General features: G+C 45.1%; 1 protein-coding gene across 1 annotated transcript; it reads right to left on the bottom strand.

Moving 5' to 3' along the window:
- Positions 1-64: 64 nt before the first annotated feature.
- LMOD2 (leiomodin 2) lies at positions 65-8,154 on the bottom strand. Its single transcript, XM_077857175.1, has 3 exons — positions 7,724-8,154; positions 1,144-2,565; positions 65-434 (listed from the first exon to the last, which is right to left on the bottom strand). Exons 1-3 carry the CDS (start codon positions 7,994-7,996, stop codon positions 408-410), a joined length of 1,722 nt encoding a protein of 573 aa, XP_077713301.1. The 5' UTR covers positions 7,997-8,154; the 3' UTR covers positions 65-407.
- Between the last annotated feature and the right edge of the window lie 6,941 nt (positions 8,155-15,095).

The raw sequence follows: 15,095 nt of genomic DNA, 5'->3' as shown, positions 1-15,095 counted from the left end.
ACAGATGTATCAACTCACACACACAAAAACTGGTTTGTTCTTAAAAAAAAAAAAAAAAACCAAAAAACTTCAATCCAAATTTATTGGGATTACAAAAATAACAGCACATTTCATTAACTCATTACAGCTCGGAGTTATCAGCATATCCAGAGATATAAGCGCATCTTTAAATAAACCGCTTTTTGCCAACACAAATCTCATAACATAAAAAAAAAGTAGTTTATTTTCATATTTACAGAAGAAACATGCCGATTGTTTCTTAAAATTCTTTTCTGGGATTAACGGGTAAGGCTATTATTAAAGTCAGGAAACATTTCAAATTGAAGAAGGGATCATAGAAACATCTCACAATGCATCTTATTTAATACCACCGAATGGTTCTTCATCCTCTTCTAAAGATCATGTTTTTATCGCAGAGCTTCTGGAACTTCCACCTATAAAAATAGGGGATTTTCTTTCAGTAAAACAACACAAATGAGAAAGTGAAAAATATCTGTAGGGCGTGTCTCTAGCAGGATCCTCTGAGACAAACTCGGATCGGACAGACCGATCACTGCCGTGTGATACTCGATACTCAGACCGTGTAACATAACGAGGTTGTAGGGATCCCTGGGTGGCTCAGCGGTATGGCGCCTGCCTTTGGCCCAGGGCGCGATCCTGGAGTCCCGGGATTGAGTCCCGCATCGGGCTCCCTGTCTCTGCCTCTCTCTATGTCTATCATGAATAAATAAATAAAATCTTTAAAAAAAATAAATGAGGTTGTAAATCACTTGCAACTTCTGCGGTAAAATTTTTGCCAAGTGATGACTCTGTTTCGGAATGTAAATCCTATTCCCCAATTTTCTTATTAAGGAAATCAGGATGTTCACATGCCGGAGTGTCTTAAAATCGGCCTGGCCCTTCCAGAACCGAGGTGCTGAGAAGGTGGCCCAGGCGCCCTTCTCAGACGTTGGAAACGTGCTCCCTGATGACCTGCTCCTCGCGCTCCAGGCCTGGAGGCTTGCTCCTGCACACCAAAATATCTTAAACATTCATCGCTCAACATTTCTAGAGCCCCCCCCCCCCCATCCCCGTGCCCTCGAGCCACCGAGGCTCAGTCACTTACTGCACATGCGCCCCCAAGCCGCCCCGGGGCTGACTTACCCGCCTCAGCTGCTTGATGCTGCTTCCCCGAATAGCTTCCATGAGGTTCTCGTGAGCTGACCTCAGGGGCGTAGAAGGGCGGGAACTCTCTTCCGCTTTCTTTTCTTGCACTGACCTCAGGGAATTTTTGATCTCCTTTAGGATATTGTTTGGTTGCTTCTTAACCTTCTTCCCTTTTTTCTTTTTCTGTCCATTCTGTAACGCCCGCTGGGCGCTCTCCTGTTGTCGGATGACTTCTGCGATGTTTCGCGTGATCAGTTTCTTCTCCGGGGGCGGCGGCGGGGGCGGCGGTGGGGGCGGCGGTGGGGGCGGCGGCAGCTTCTGCGGGGGCGGCGGGGGCGCGGGGGGCGCCGCGGGGGACGCAGGCCGCCTCGCCGCCGCCGCCGAGTGGCCTTTCGCGGGGAGTTTGGGGGATGACCAGGGAGAGCCCCTGGGAGACGCATAGGGTGAAGAGCCAGGGGTTCCCCTTTGCCAGACTTTGGTCCTCAGGTTGGCTCCCCCGTCGCAGCCCTCTTGCTGTTTTTGCTCCTGCCTCCGTTTCTGCCTCTGTTTATCCATATTTCTCGTGAGGAGGCTCGTCATGCTCATTCTTGGTCCCGGGAGCTCGAAGTGGTAGCCCAGCCTCAGCAGCGTCGTGTTGTCCCTGAGCAGCTTGACGATCTCCATCTCCACCTGGCTGCCCAGGATGTGGCGCTGGTTGTGGAAGCGCAGCTCGGTGAGCACCGTGTTGTGCTGCAGGGCCCTCATGAGGGCCAGGACGCCCTTGCCCGTGAGGAAGTTGGACTCCACGTTGACGCTGGTGATGTGCCGGTTGACCCGCAGCATCTCGGCGATGGCGGCGGCGGCGCTGTCGTCGGCGCGCGTGTTGGCGAGGCTGAAGGTCCTCACCGCCGTGTTGGCCGCGAGCGCGGCGGCGAAGCGGGCGAGGGTCTGCGGCGCGATGTTCTCGATGTTGTTCAGGTTGACCTCCGTGGTGTCGGGGTCGTTGTTCCGGATCTTCTCCAGGGTCTCCTCGATCGCCGTGGGGTTCCCGCAGGGGTGAGCGGCCGCCGGGGGCTCCGCGTTCCCCCCACCGTGGCCGTTGGTCAGATGGACGTTCTCTATTTGGCTTCGGAACGTCTGGGGCCTGGCGTTGCCAGAACCGCCGCCGCCGCTTCCGCTTCCGCTGCCGCTGCCGCTTCCGCTTCCGGGACTGGCCGTTCCGTTGATGCTTTTCTCCTTTTCCGCTGTTCCCTGCTCCCCGCCCCCCTGCCGCCCCTCGTGCCCCTCGCGGCCCTCGCGCTCCTCGTGCTCCTCGTGCTCCTCGTCCTCCTCGTCCTCCTCGTCCTCCTCCTCGGTGTACACCTCCTCGGAAACCTCGCTGTTAGTCTCCGTGAACACCAGCTCCTCCTCGCTCTCATCTTTGTCCTCTTCCTCGGCCACCTGGAGAGCACGACAGCGTCAACTCGGTCATTTCTAAGCACCGGGTTTTGAGACTCACAAAAGTAACGCATGATTTTTGCGACCTGTGAAATCACTACTTTTCACATCTACAACCCAAACGGTGTTTCTACGCCGACTGTATCCCTGGGAAATAAAAAAGGGAAATGACGCGTGGCAAAGAACACAGAAGCAGGTAAGGCAAAGGTTGGTCTCTGGCCTCCGAGCTCCCTGGTTGGGGCCAGCAGGGTAAGCCCTTCGCTGCAGAACTTTCAACAGTCGTTTGCAGGCAAACATTTTTCTTTCCTGAGGAATAAATATCCAGAATTCTGCGTATTATGTTGACATTTGCAATCGTTTTTGCCGGTTTGAACAAACGAGTGGGAACTTCAGCTTTGGAAAACCCTTGGTCCATTTTCCATTCTCTTAACCACTTGGTCAGAACTCCCTGACTCCCTGTCTGCTTAGAATTGAGCAAATCCAGCCCTCCCTTCTGGAATCCCTCCTCGGTCCTTCCTTATTTCTCCATCTCTAATGAACAAATGGCAACAAAAATACACAACATGTAAATGGACTCCCTTTTTTAAAGTTCAGAAATTCTGCCTCAAATTTGCCTCCCGTAGCAGCTGGGACAGTCGCCGAGTGCTCTGTGCCCTTGGTCGATGGCTTGTGTGGGCGTCCTTCGTTTCTCCAACATTAATGTGCCTCTGGGGTAGAGCCTGGCTCGGGGTCTCAGAGACACCCCCCCCCCCCAACCAGCTGAGAGCTGCGGCTGTCTCTGTTGCTGCTGTGGCAAGGGAAGCCCAGGGGGCAGGGGGGCCATTTGCTCATGGCAGCAGCAGGTCACAACCTAGCTCCGCAGGAAAACATCCAGGTCACCCTTTGCTGCACATTGACTCGAGATCTCACGCTAGCTAGCGCAGGGTTAAATGAGACGGACTGCGGGAGACACGGGGTGGGAAAGATAATCGCCCCTGGCACTAGCCAGATTCTAACCATAGCATGAAACAGCAGAGACCAGTAGGAAATCTTGAGGCAAGCCATTGCCCCGGCCTGATGGTCTTCAATTATTTACCATGTATCAATTATGAAAGACTTTCAGGCATACACAGCCTTAATTCTGTCTTTTTTCCTGCTTAAGAGACTTTGTACTAAAATGCCGAGTGACCCACCCACCCACCCTCCCTTCCTTCCTTCCTTCCTTCCTTCCTTCCTTCCTTCCTTCCTTTTTCTTTCTTTCTTTCTTTCTTTTCTTTCTTTCTTTCTTTTCTTTCTTTCTTTCTTTCTTTCTTTCTTTCTTTCTTTCTTTCTTTCTTTCTTTCTTTCTTTCTTTCTTTCTTTCTTTCATCTTTTCTGATAAAAAAAGAATTCTGGAAATTGCTGATAGAGTCGAATTTCCCCTAATGCCATCTGTTTAGTCCTTTCTTTTATCTCCTCTAAAGCCTCAATCCTTCCCTTTTCCCCAAAGCCTAGGTCATTCCCTCTACATTGGCAACTTTTTTTTTTTTAACCCCCAGGGCTTCTGCTGCCTGAGACATGTGGAATGAGCTTTGGAAAACACTGTACTGTGTCTCCAGGTTTGTTTGCCCAGTTGCTACCACAAAACAGCCTCCAGTTATCCACTTGTTTGGAGTGGCAGGCACCAAGTGATGGCCTGGGGCAGGGGTCAGCCGCTCCTGGGATGGTTGGCTGGTCTCTGTTTACTCACTTCTTCAGGAGCAGGAGGAAGGGGGATAGTGCGTGCATGCCGTGTGTTTGTGTGAAGTTCTAGCTGTTTCAATATTTGGAGAAAAGAGACTTACCTGTCTCAAAATCTAAGATATATTGCCTTTCATGCCACTATTAAATTTTATCCCCTTTGCTTTTTAAAAGACCTTTGGGCTCCGGTTTCAAGAGATGTTTTTCCCTCAAAACGTGTCTGAAGAGACAATATCTGCAACTGTTATCCAGCGATGAGTTGTCATGTAACATCCAAATGACACTTTTTTCCAGAAAGCCTTCTTTGACGCCTCCTCACATTATCTCCTCATATTCTTCATCATATGTGGCATTCTACTTCCCCCACTAAATAGGTACCTATTTTAATTACTTGTTTGTCATTTTCCCAAAAGATTGTTATTTGGGTGAGGACAAGGATCGTGTCTGGTTGGTTCACCTAGCACAGTGTTGAACATGTAGTAGGGGTTCTATAAATATTTGTTGACTGAACGGATCTAAATGGACATTGGCTACCAGCCACTGAGAGTCAGGACACGGCCAGGGCTAGGTGGGTGACTGTGCTGGCTTGCCTGGGACTGTGGGGTTTCCCAGGGTGCAGGATTTGTAGTTCTTAAGCCTGAATAGTCCCAGACAATCTGGGATGGCTAGCTGCCCCAGGTGGGGGACATCTAGGAGGATACCAGAATATCTAGAGAGGGAAATAAGAGGATGTGAAAAAGCAGGCTTTGCCTACTTCCTGTATTATCTGGCATTTGGACTGACTGTACTGTTTCAGGTCTGCTATCTGCCACTGCTCTGGAGTTAACCTTGATCCTTGTGAGAATGGGGGTGGGAGGGCGGGGATGGGGTGCGGCCTGAGGGGTGAGTACAGAGAAGGCAAATGTTGACCCTCTTAGGGAATATATAAGGCAACAAGAATGGGTGGCCAACCGTGTCTCCTGATCACCTCCCTGGCATCATCATATAAACAAGGAGGGGAGAGTGCTTGATTTTGGGTTCTGAGTCTACCCCGGAAGAGCTGGTTGACTGTGTAGTCAAGTTGGTAAAGCTCTGAGAAGTCTCAGAGAAGCCATGGTACAGTTGCGTGGTCCTTAACTGTAGTGTGTGTCATAATCACCCCTGGGGGCTCATGAGACCACAGAATGCTGGCCCCCACTCCCCGGAGGCCTGGGGGAGCCCGAGAATGAGTACTTCTGAGAAATTCCCAGGTGATGCTGAAGGGTTGGGCACCGACATTTTGAGAATGGCAATCTCGGCACCAGCAGACCTTCGTTTGAATGTCTGCTCTCCTTATAAACTGTTCACTTCAACTCAATTTCTTAACCTCCCCTCATCTCAGTTCTCATGTGCAGAAGGTGACAATTCCCTGTAATCTTGTGAGTGAACTCACTGGCCCCTCTGCCTGTCACCCAGCAGATACTCAAGTTAGGGGAGCCAGACCCTCTGGTCTCCAAGGCCCCTTGGAGCTTAAGGGAGCATAATTTGTGTGGACCCACAGGGGCACAGTCCATCATTCAATAGGCACTGAACATGATTTTTGTAAGTCTTTACAGAGCCAATAGCCTTATAACAAAGACCCTCATTTCCTTCTCCTGGTCCGTTCTGCACTGCTCTTCCCTTATATGGCCACTCCAGCCCCCACCCACCCGCCAGCTGCCTTGAGCTTTGTCCTGTGGTGGGGATGAGTTTACACCCTCTATCCCCAGGCTTCTGCTCAGCACTCCTTGTGACTACAGAGACAGCTGGCCAGCTGGGAGAGTGCAGTGGGAGAAAAGTTAACTCCGGAGAAAGGAATCAAAGTTCATCAACACACAGCCTCTCTAATTGAGCTGATAAGACATTGGCAGGGATCAGCAAAACCTTTGGCAGTATCAGGATGCGTCCCGTCATGACTGACAACAAGCTTTGCCCTTGATCTCCCACTGATCTCAAGACACTAAGAGGTGAAAATGCCTTTGCTGGGTTACTGCTACGATGGCAGTCTCTCCTGAATATTCTGTGGCAATTTTCATCTTTTTATCAAGGAAATTCTTTAAGGACCATAACAAAAATGTTATGTTTTACATATTTTGTCAGATATTCTCACATCAGGAAAAATAAAAAAAAAAAGACCTCTAAGAATCATGGTTGTGGAGGAACTGACCAGCCCAATTCCAGCCTCCCCCCCACCCTTCTGCCCCCAGTGCAGACAGCCACCGTGGCCTTGGCAGACCCTGGCCTGATCCCAGTGGCCCATCCCGTGATGATTGACATGAACAAGGCTCACACATATCTTGCTACAAATGTGGCCCACACACCCTATCATCAAGATCATCTAACAGTGCCTAGATTAGTACTGTGGAAGTCTTGCCATTGGCTTCGGGCCATTTTGATTTTAGATGATTCTAGTGGAGGTTTTAAACCGTTGCTCCTGACCTGTGTTCTCACACAAATTCAGGACTTTATTATACAGTATTAACATTGTTATTGCCATTACTATTTTCCCAGAACATAGTCTTTTGAACTTTCTTCTGATAATGACTTATTAGGCAAATTCAAAGTAACTTTAAGTAACCTAAAATTCAAAGGAACTGTTTCCTGGGCAGAAAACAAAACTTAACAGACCTGAGCTTTAGTAGAAGAACATTTCCTGGTCTCAGAGTCACCATTATAAAGTAGAAACGAATCTTAGCGGTCACCTACCAGGTGTGCCTAACATGGGTTCCTCAGGTGGGCGTCAGGATGTGTGTTGCCATTTTGAAATTCCATGTAAAAGTTTGTGTATGTATGCACAAGCACACCTTTCTTAAGGAGAAGGCCCCTAACTTATCAAAATCTCAAAGGGGTTCTTGATTTACAAAAGAAACCCTGGATTCAACTCCCTCAATGGATGGATAGAAAAGAGAACTCTGCAGAGATGACTCCCTGTTCAAGGCCTAACAACCGGCTCTCATTGCCATGTCCTTTCCACCTCCACTCACTTCTTGGTGTTGGAAGTCAAAGAATTATTTTTACTGTGGCCACCCTCACAGAAAAAGCAACCAGAGTATAATCACTTCTGTCTTTACACACATATATGTATACATATGTCTTTCTCTCTCTCTCCCTCTTTCTTTCTCTCTCTCTCTATATATACAGTCACAGATACTATGCCGCATTAGCAACTTACAGCCTAAATTAGACTTATGTTTGGCAATATATCTAAACCCATGTCTTGCTTGTGGATTATTTTCCATCCTGATTGATTAAAGTCACTCAGAGGATCCCAGCTAAGAGTTTTACATACTTTGATCCACCGGGGTGGGGGTGGGGGGTGCTCCTGAGGAATCTTTCAGTAGCAGGTGCAAATGGGTTATGAGAAAAGGCAAGTGAAGCAGGATGTAAAGTTACGGAAAACAGGTTCCTGGGTTGGGGGTGGGGGGACCGAGGGTGGGAGCCGCTAAGGAAAAACCCGAGAGCCTACCTTTCCACACTCCCCCAGCCTCTCCTTCTCCAGGAGTTTTTGGGACTCCTTTTCCCAATAGGCCATCAGTGCCTCTCTGCTGAACGTCCCCGTGGGGGTTTTCTCGGTCAGACTCTTTTGCCTTAGCCCCACGGGCAGGCTGTGATCGGGTTCAATGTCTTCCAGCTCCCTCTCTAGCTCCTTCAGCTCCTCAGCTGACAGGGAAGCCAGAAGTTCATCCTCGTCGATGGATTCATATTTGCTAAGTCCTCTCCTGTAGCCAAAGGTAGACATGGTCCTGCCTTGTTAGACCCCCACGGAACTGGAAGAGGCAGGCATCCGAGGCAGCCGGCAGGCAGGCCGGGAGGCAAGTGGGCAGGCTGGTCGGCAACTGGAGCCAGGAGTGGCCTTTTAAGAGCGGTGAGACAGGGCCGTGACAATGCAGAGAGGGGGTGAAAGCATGGGCTGTTTTAAGCAGCAGACGTCAGCTAGACATTTGAACACAAAGAATGTCACATCGGCGGTGGATGGAGGTCTCAGAACCAGTGGGGATTATTAACATACTGGCCAGGGACATATTTAGCTGAGCCCGATAGCTCATGAGGACAGGCAGAGAGTGCTTCAGATAGGGAGTAACACAGTCCTCACTTTGTATTCAAACAACAGGGGCATAAGACTTATTTTGAAAAGGACTCGCTACCACCACCACGGCCATGAAAAGATCCTTTGATTATATATAGTCTCAGAGGTTGAGAAATGACTATACATCACTCTGTTATGAGTGGTTATTCAGGTTCTTCCAGAAACATACTGTGGGTGGCAGTGATGGTAGCAGAAGGCTGTAATAATACAGCACCTTTAAACTTATATTGTATTTTGCAGTTTACAAGGCACCAATCATAACAAGTCCTGCGAGGTGATTGTCCTCCTTTACAGATTTTGGAAACTGAAGCTCTGAGAGTTTAAGTGAAAACTTTGAAGTCAGACAGCTAGACGTACAGAAGTGGCTTTCTCCACTCATGAAATGGCTTCCTTCTCCTCAGCTGAGAGTATTAGTAAACAATTAGATTTGAAGATAAAACTCCAAAAAGACAAATAATAATACTGGGTATGGCTTATTAGTGCTAAGCATTTTATATATTTTATTGCATTTAATGCCACAGTCCTGTGAGGTGTATATCATCATCCTTATTTTATTAGTACAGACACAGAGAGCTTAAGTAACTAGCCCACGGCCAGAGCTAAAAAAGTGGTGGAACTAGAATTTGAACCCAGATTTGTATCTGGGCTGAAAACTGAAGAGATTCTAACATGCGATTATATATACGTCTGTATTCTTTTGAGTGTGAAAAATATATAAATGATTTACAGGTTTTCATCCATGTATCATCTTAGCATACAGATAGATAAAGAGCTGTTCAGATGTGTGTGCATAAAAGTATACACTTATTAACACGTGCAATATACCATATTTTGTTTATTACATTCAGGAGTTGGTGAATATTGGGGTTGTTTCCAGGTTTGGGTTGTTACAGATAATGCTGTGAACATTTACATGCAAGTCTTTGTGTAGCCGTATGTTTTCATTTCTCTTGGGTAGCTACATAATGGAGGAACTGCTTTGTTAAAGGGCACATTTAAATCTAACTCTTCAAGAAGTTGCCAAACTGTTTTCCAAAATGGCTGTCCCATTTACGTTCCTATCAGCAATGACATCAGTTCCGGACTGTCCACATCCTAATTTGTTCCTGCCCATCTTTCTGATTATAGCCTAATTTTAGTGGGTGTGAAATATATCTCACTGCAGTTTTAATTTTCATTCCTCCCATAACTAGTGATGTTGGGCATCATTTCATGTGTCCGTATCTCCTTTGATAAAATTTTTTTGGAACAAATCTTACACTCATTTTAAATTCAATCATCTTCTTCTTATTGGCCTGTAAGAGTTCTAGAATATATTCTGGACTGTAGCAAGTATATGCTTTGTAGGTATTTTCTTCCATTCTGCAATTTTGAGTTGTCTACTGGTGTCTTTTGAAGAGTGAATGTTTTTAATTTTGATGAAGTCCAATTTATCAATTTTCTTCATTTACCACTTGAATTCTTGGTGTTACAGCTAAGACATATTTTCCTAATCCAAGTCATTCCTAGTTTTCCTTCTGAGAGTTCTACAGTTTTAGGTGTTCATAATTAAGTCTGTTACCCATATCACCTTATATTTGCATGTGTGTAACGTAGGGGCCTAAATTCATCTTTTTGCATACAGACATCCAATTGGCTTAGCATCTCTTTGGGAAAAAGGCTATACTTTCCCCTACTGAAGTGCGTGGCTGCCTTTGTGGAAAATTAATTGGCCATAATATAAGGGCTTGTTTCAGGAGAGTCACTTCTGTTCTGTGGATCTATGTGTTTATTTTTTATGCTGATACCACATTGTCTTAATTGCTATAGCTTTGTAGTCCATGTTGAAATCAGGAGGTATAAGTCCTCCAACTTCTTTTTTTTTTTTTTTTCAAGAGTGTTTTGGCTATGATGATCTTAGCTCATGATGCTATTCTGCCTCCAAAAATAACTATGACTCTTTTCAATGATACTGATGAGATGATTATGAAATTAGAAATAGTGAGTTTGTTGGTTTTCTTTGGGCTGTGGCATATGTCTTTTGTGTAGCCTTACTGGTCACATATCTTTTTTTTTTTAAGATTTTATTTATTTATTTATTCATGATAGTCACACAGAGAGAGAGAGGCAGAGGCATAGGCAGAGGGAGAAGCAGGCTCCATGCACCGGGAGCCCGACGTGGGATTCGATCCCGGGTTTCCAGGATCGCGCCCTGGGCCAAAGGCAGGCGCTAAACCGCTGGGCCACCCAGGGATCCCTACATATCTGTTTTTAATGTGAAAATGGGTTTGGTTTTTGGAAATGACATCAAATCACTATAAGTCACATTTGGTGAATGAGATGAGAATTTTTCAGCTGTATAAAATGTTTTAGGTAAAACGATGAATGATGATTACAACTATATAAAAACTTCTTTGAAAGCAAAGAGATGAGAAGAAACTACAGAGAGTCTATAATTATGTACCCCAAAATAGTGGAATTATGGCTTTTGCTCTCTTCATTCCTTCCTCTCACTGTCTCTCTCACGTGTGTAATTTTTCTGTAACATTTTAGTAGTATTTTAATTTGATAATATATTAAACACACACTTTATGACAGATTCCAGTTTAGGTGCTGGGGTTAGAGCAGTAAAGAAAACAAACCAAATCCCTTCCTTCGTGGAGCTTACATTCTTTAGTCAGGGGAAACAATATACAAATAAATAAATAAATACAAAACATATCAGACCAAAGCTCTATGGAGAGAAATAGAAGGAGAAAGAGAGAAAGAAAGAGAGAAGGTGAGAAAGAAAGAAGAAAGGAGACGGGGTGTGTGTGTAATATTTCATATAGATAAAGATCTCTGTAACAAGGTGATGTTTGAGCACACACCTGGCTTGATGCATGCAGACTGTAATATACATTTAGTGTGACTATAAAATAATTACCCAGATATTCTTGGAATCACAGGTTCTCAGCTTTCAAAGGGGCTTTGAAATACATTAATCCTCTCTTCATCACTTCTTTAAGTGGTTATCGAGGGTTTACTTGAACACTTGCAGTGAAAATTATACATTAGGAAATATCCAGTTCATTGTTGGATTGGTCAAATCTTTAAAAAAAATTTTTTTTCTATTGCGTTGAAACTGATCTCTTGAAAAATCACCCCAGATAGTTTAGTGTTCTCATTGGAACAACCCAGAATACATTTAGTCTTATGTGAGTTTCTTCTCTCAAATCTTGGATGGCTGACACATGACTTTGGAAATGAATCTGGAAGAGTTTTGCCCTGTAACAGCATCACTGGAAAAAAATTATGGCTTCTCAAGGACAGTACCTTCAGAACAATGGTCCTTAGATATCCTAGTACATATGTTACAAATCACTCTGATTGCCATCATAATTACAACTCATGGGTAATCTTAGTTCACTGGACCCCTCTCTAAGTATTCTCCACAAACTTGAAATCCATTGGATGAAACTCTGCTGAGCAATTAAACATAGCCACTGGGCCTGGCCAGACTTAAGTATGAGAAATTTAAATTTCTTTGCAACTTTATCCACTTTGAGGAAAAAAGACCTTTTCCCTTGAGGAAAAAAAAATCCAATCAAATGTGTTCTAGGCATCAGCATTTTCTATTTCAGGATTTTTTCCCCGCTTGATTACATTGTGTTTTGGGGTAGAATTGCTTTTAGAGTCAATAATATCCAAGCCCTTTGACAATTAGCATCTTTTGTTAAAAAAAATACCTATTTTGGGGAGTATTATTTTTATGGTTTTCGATTCACAATTAGATATACACGATTTCACATTATATTGGCAATTTCCTTTTAGTGAAAACAGAGTTTCCTCTTTCAATCTTTTCTCTTTTGGTTTCCTCTTCAAAATGCTATCGTTTGTTTGTTTGTTTGTTTGTTTATTCCATACACATTACCAAGTGCCTGCTGTGTAGATAGGTACTGTGCTGGAAGCTAGGAATACACACAGAAAAATAGAAATTGATCTGGTCCCTACCCTCAGGAGTTCACACTCCTGGGAGAGAGGCACACAGCTGACAGTAACACAGTGCAGTGACAGCTCAGTCACCGTGCCAGTAAAAGGAGAGACATGGAGTACAGATGAAGAAGCAACGCAGCCACGTGGGTGGAGTTGGAGAAGGCACAGAAGCTGATAAAGAGCTTTCCAGGCAGAGATAGCCTCTAAGCAAACGCACAGGGGTAGGAAAGCAAACAGAAAAATAAAACCTGGGGCGGTGTTCCACATGGGGTGGGGAGGAGGTAGGGATGGGCAGAAACGGACTCTGGCTCATGTACTATTTCCAATAGAATGCCTTGGTATCTTGCCCCTCAATCTCCTCCTCCTCCTCCTCCTCTTCCTCCTCCTCCTCCTCCTCCTCTTCTTCTTGTTTTTAACAGCCACTAGCATCATGGTAGATGCATATAGATGTTGAACACTTTTTACTTCAAAGGCCATGTCAAGGAGTTTTGGACTTTGTTATCATCTACTGTTAAATGGAAAACTTCAGTGTTTCCCTAGCTATAGTTGGACCTCTTCAAACAGGCAACAGTTAATCCCAGCAAGTATCTTAATATTAATGGAAACTCAACAGAAGTAAAACTCATCAGCACCTTCAAAACTCTGTAATACCCGCCCTGCCGGCAGACCTGGTATTTGAGTAAGTAGTGTTTATAGGCAGTCATCGGAGACCTCCTACCTCCTCTCGTGAGTAATAACTACGTCAGCCTAACACTCTGCGTGGCTGGAATTAATTACTTTGCCTGTGGTTTATGTGCTTTTGGCTCTCAATGTTTGGAAGTGTTGTGAGGCTCTACCAATTATTTCTGTTTTAATAACCTCCAAGTTTCAGGGGTGCCTGGGTGGCTCAGTTGGTTAAGCGTCTGCCTGCAGCTCGGGTCATGATCTCAGGGTCCTGGGATTGAGCCCCGCATTGGGTTCCCTGCTCAGAGGGGAGTCTGCTTCTACTTCTCCCTCTGCCCCTCCTCCTGCTGGTGCTCCCACACTCTCTCTTTCTCAAATAAATAAATAAAATCTTAAAAAAAAAAACCTTCCAAATTTCAGGAAGAATTTGGTAATTTCAGGAATTGTTTGTATTTCAAAATATATAGGTATTTCTATTTATAACCACACAACAGAGTTAAATGAATGTATTATATGAATCTCCTTTTTAAGAAAAATCTCATATCTCCAGGTCCTTTGTTTTATTCTGCAAGAGGCCCTGTTCAGTCTCAGATTTAATAGGAGTAGTTTCAGTGATATGAAAGGTCCAGCTTTACAATGACGTGTTATTCTATTGAGCTAAAACCGATCTGCATTTAGATGCCTTGCCTGCACCTAACACTCAACCTGCCCCAAATTAATACTTTGATTTCCCTCTTTCGGCTTCCCGTACCCCACATGCAGACTTCCACATTTCTGCGAGTGGCATCCCTACCCCCTCAATTGCTGGAGCCTGTGTGTTACCTTTTGGCTCCCTCTCTTGCCACCGTGGGTATGTTCAATCACAAGCCTGGACTCTTGGACGTTAAACAACCCTTGAATCCCCTGCTTCATTTCTGACTATTCTCCTCTGTCTGAACTTGAGTCTTGCTGTCCTCATTTTCTTGGAAGACTGACATTTTCCCCTTTTTCACAATATAGAGTAATTTTTTAAAAAAATTCCAGTTTAGTTCACTTATAGTGTTATATTAGTTTCAGGTGTACAATATAGTGATTCAGTAACTCTGAACATTACTCGTTGTGCTCATCAAGAGAAGTCTACTTTTAACAGAGTAACATTTTTTTTATTTATTTTTAGATTTTATTTCTTTATTCAAGAGAGACACACACACACACACACACACACACAGACAGAGACCGTCAGAGGGAGAAGCAGGCTTCCTGTGGTGTGCCCTATGTGGGATTCGATCCTAGGACCCTGGGATCATGACCTGAGCCAAAGGCAGATGCTCGACCACTGAGCCACCCAGGAACCCCCAGAGTAACTTTTTAAAAACACAAATCTCCTTGGGTCATTCTCTGCTTAAAATCCTTGACTGGCTCCCACTGTCCTTGAGATCTTTAATGTGCTCTGTGTCTCCTCCAGGACCAGGCCCTGGTTACATCACAACTTGCCATTGGGGTCACTTCCTACAACACTCACATTGTGCTTCTGAGCCCACCCACACTTGCTCCATTGTCCCCAAGCATTGTCCATGCTGCCTGCTGTGCCTGGAATGCCTTTACTTCTTCTACCAGGCTCTGGTCTTACCTAACACTCCCAAGGAGAGGCTTCTGATGATGCCGGAGGCCAGTTAGTTTTCCCAGCTCCCACAAACTGCATTCCATGCGGCATCCCACTTGGGATGGCTCCTTTCAAATTGGTCTTTGCCCTGAAGGCATTTTCTGAAGGCGGTGCCTACCCCATTCACTGTCACCAAGGCTTAGCATAGTTATAAGGTGTTCGAGAAGTATGTATAAAAACCAAGCCAGATGAATTACTGTATAAGCAGGAGCAGATTTGAGTCTTACAGAGCTTGAAGATTATACAGTGTTAAGACTCTTTAAGAGCCTCTTTAAGAATGATATTTTAAAACTGTAACTACAGAATTAGTTATCAAAGTGAAGCTATATTTAAAACAATAATAGAATCATGACAAGCTACTAGGTCTTAGGTGATTTAAGCTTCTTTCTTCTGAGGTCCCTTAAGCAGTTTACCAAAAATGCTTATAGAGAAGGGTGGCCTAATTGTAACCCAGCTTCTCAGCTCCCCTGCCCCGCCCCCACAGCACCCTGC

Source organism: Canis aureus, chromosome 18, assembly GCF_053574225.1.
Source record: "Canis aureus isolate CA01 chromosome 18, VMU_Caureus_v.1.0, whole genome shotgun sequence".
Taxonomy (NCBI): Eukaryota; Metazoa; Chordata; class Mammalia; order Carnivora; family Canidae; genus Canis; species Canis aureus.
The sequence above is the reverse complement of the archived record's forward strand: the minus strand, read 5'-3'. Positions and strand labels throughout refer to the sequence as shown.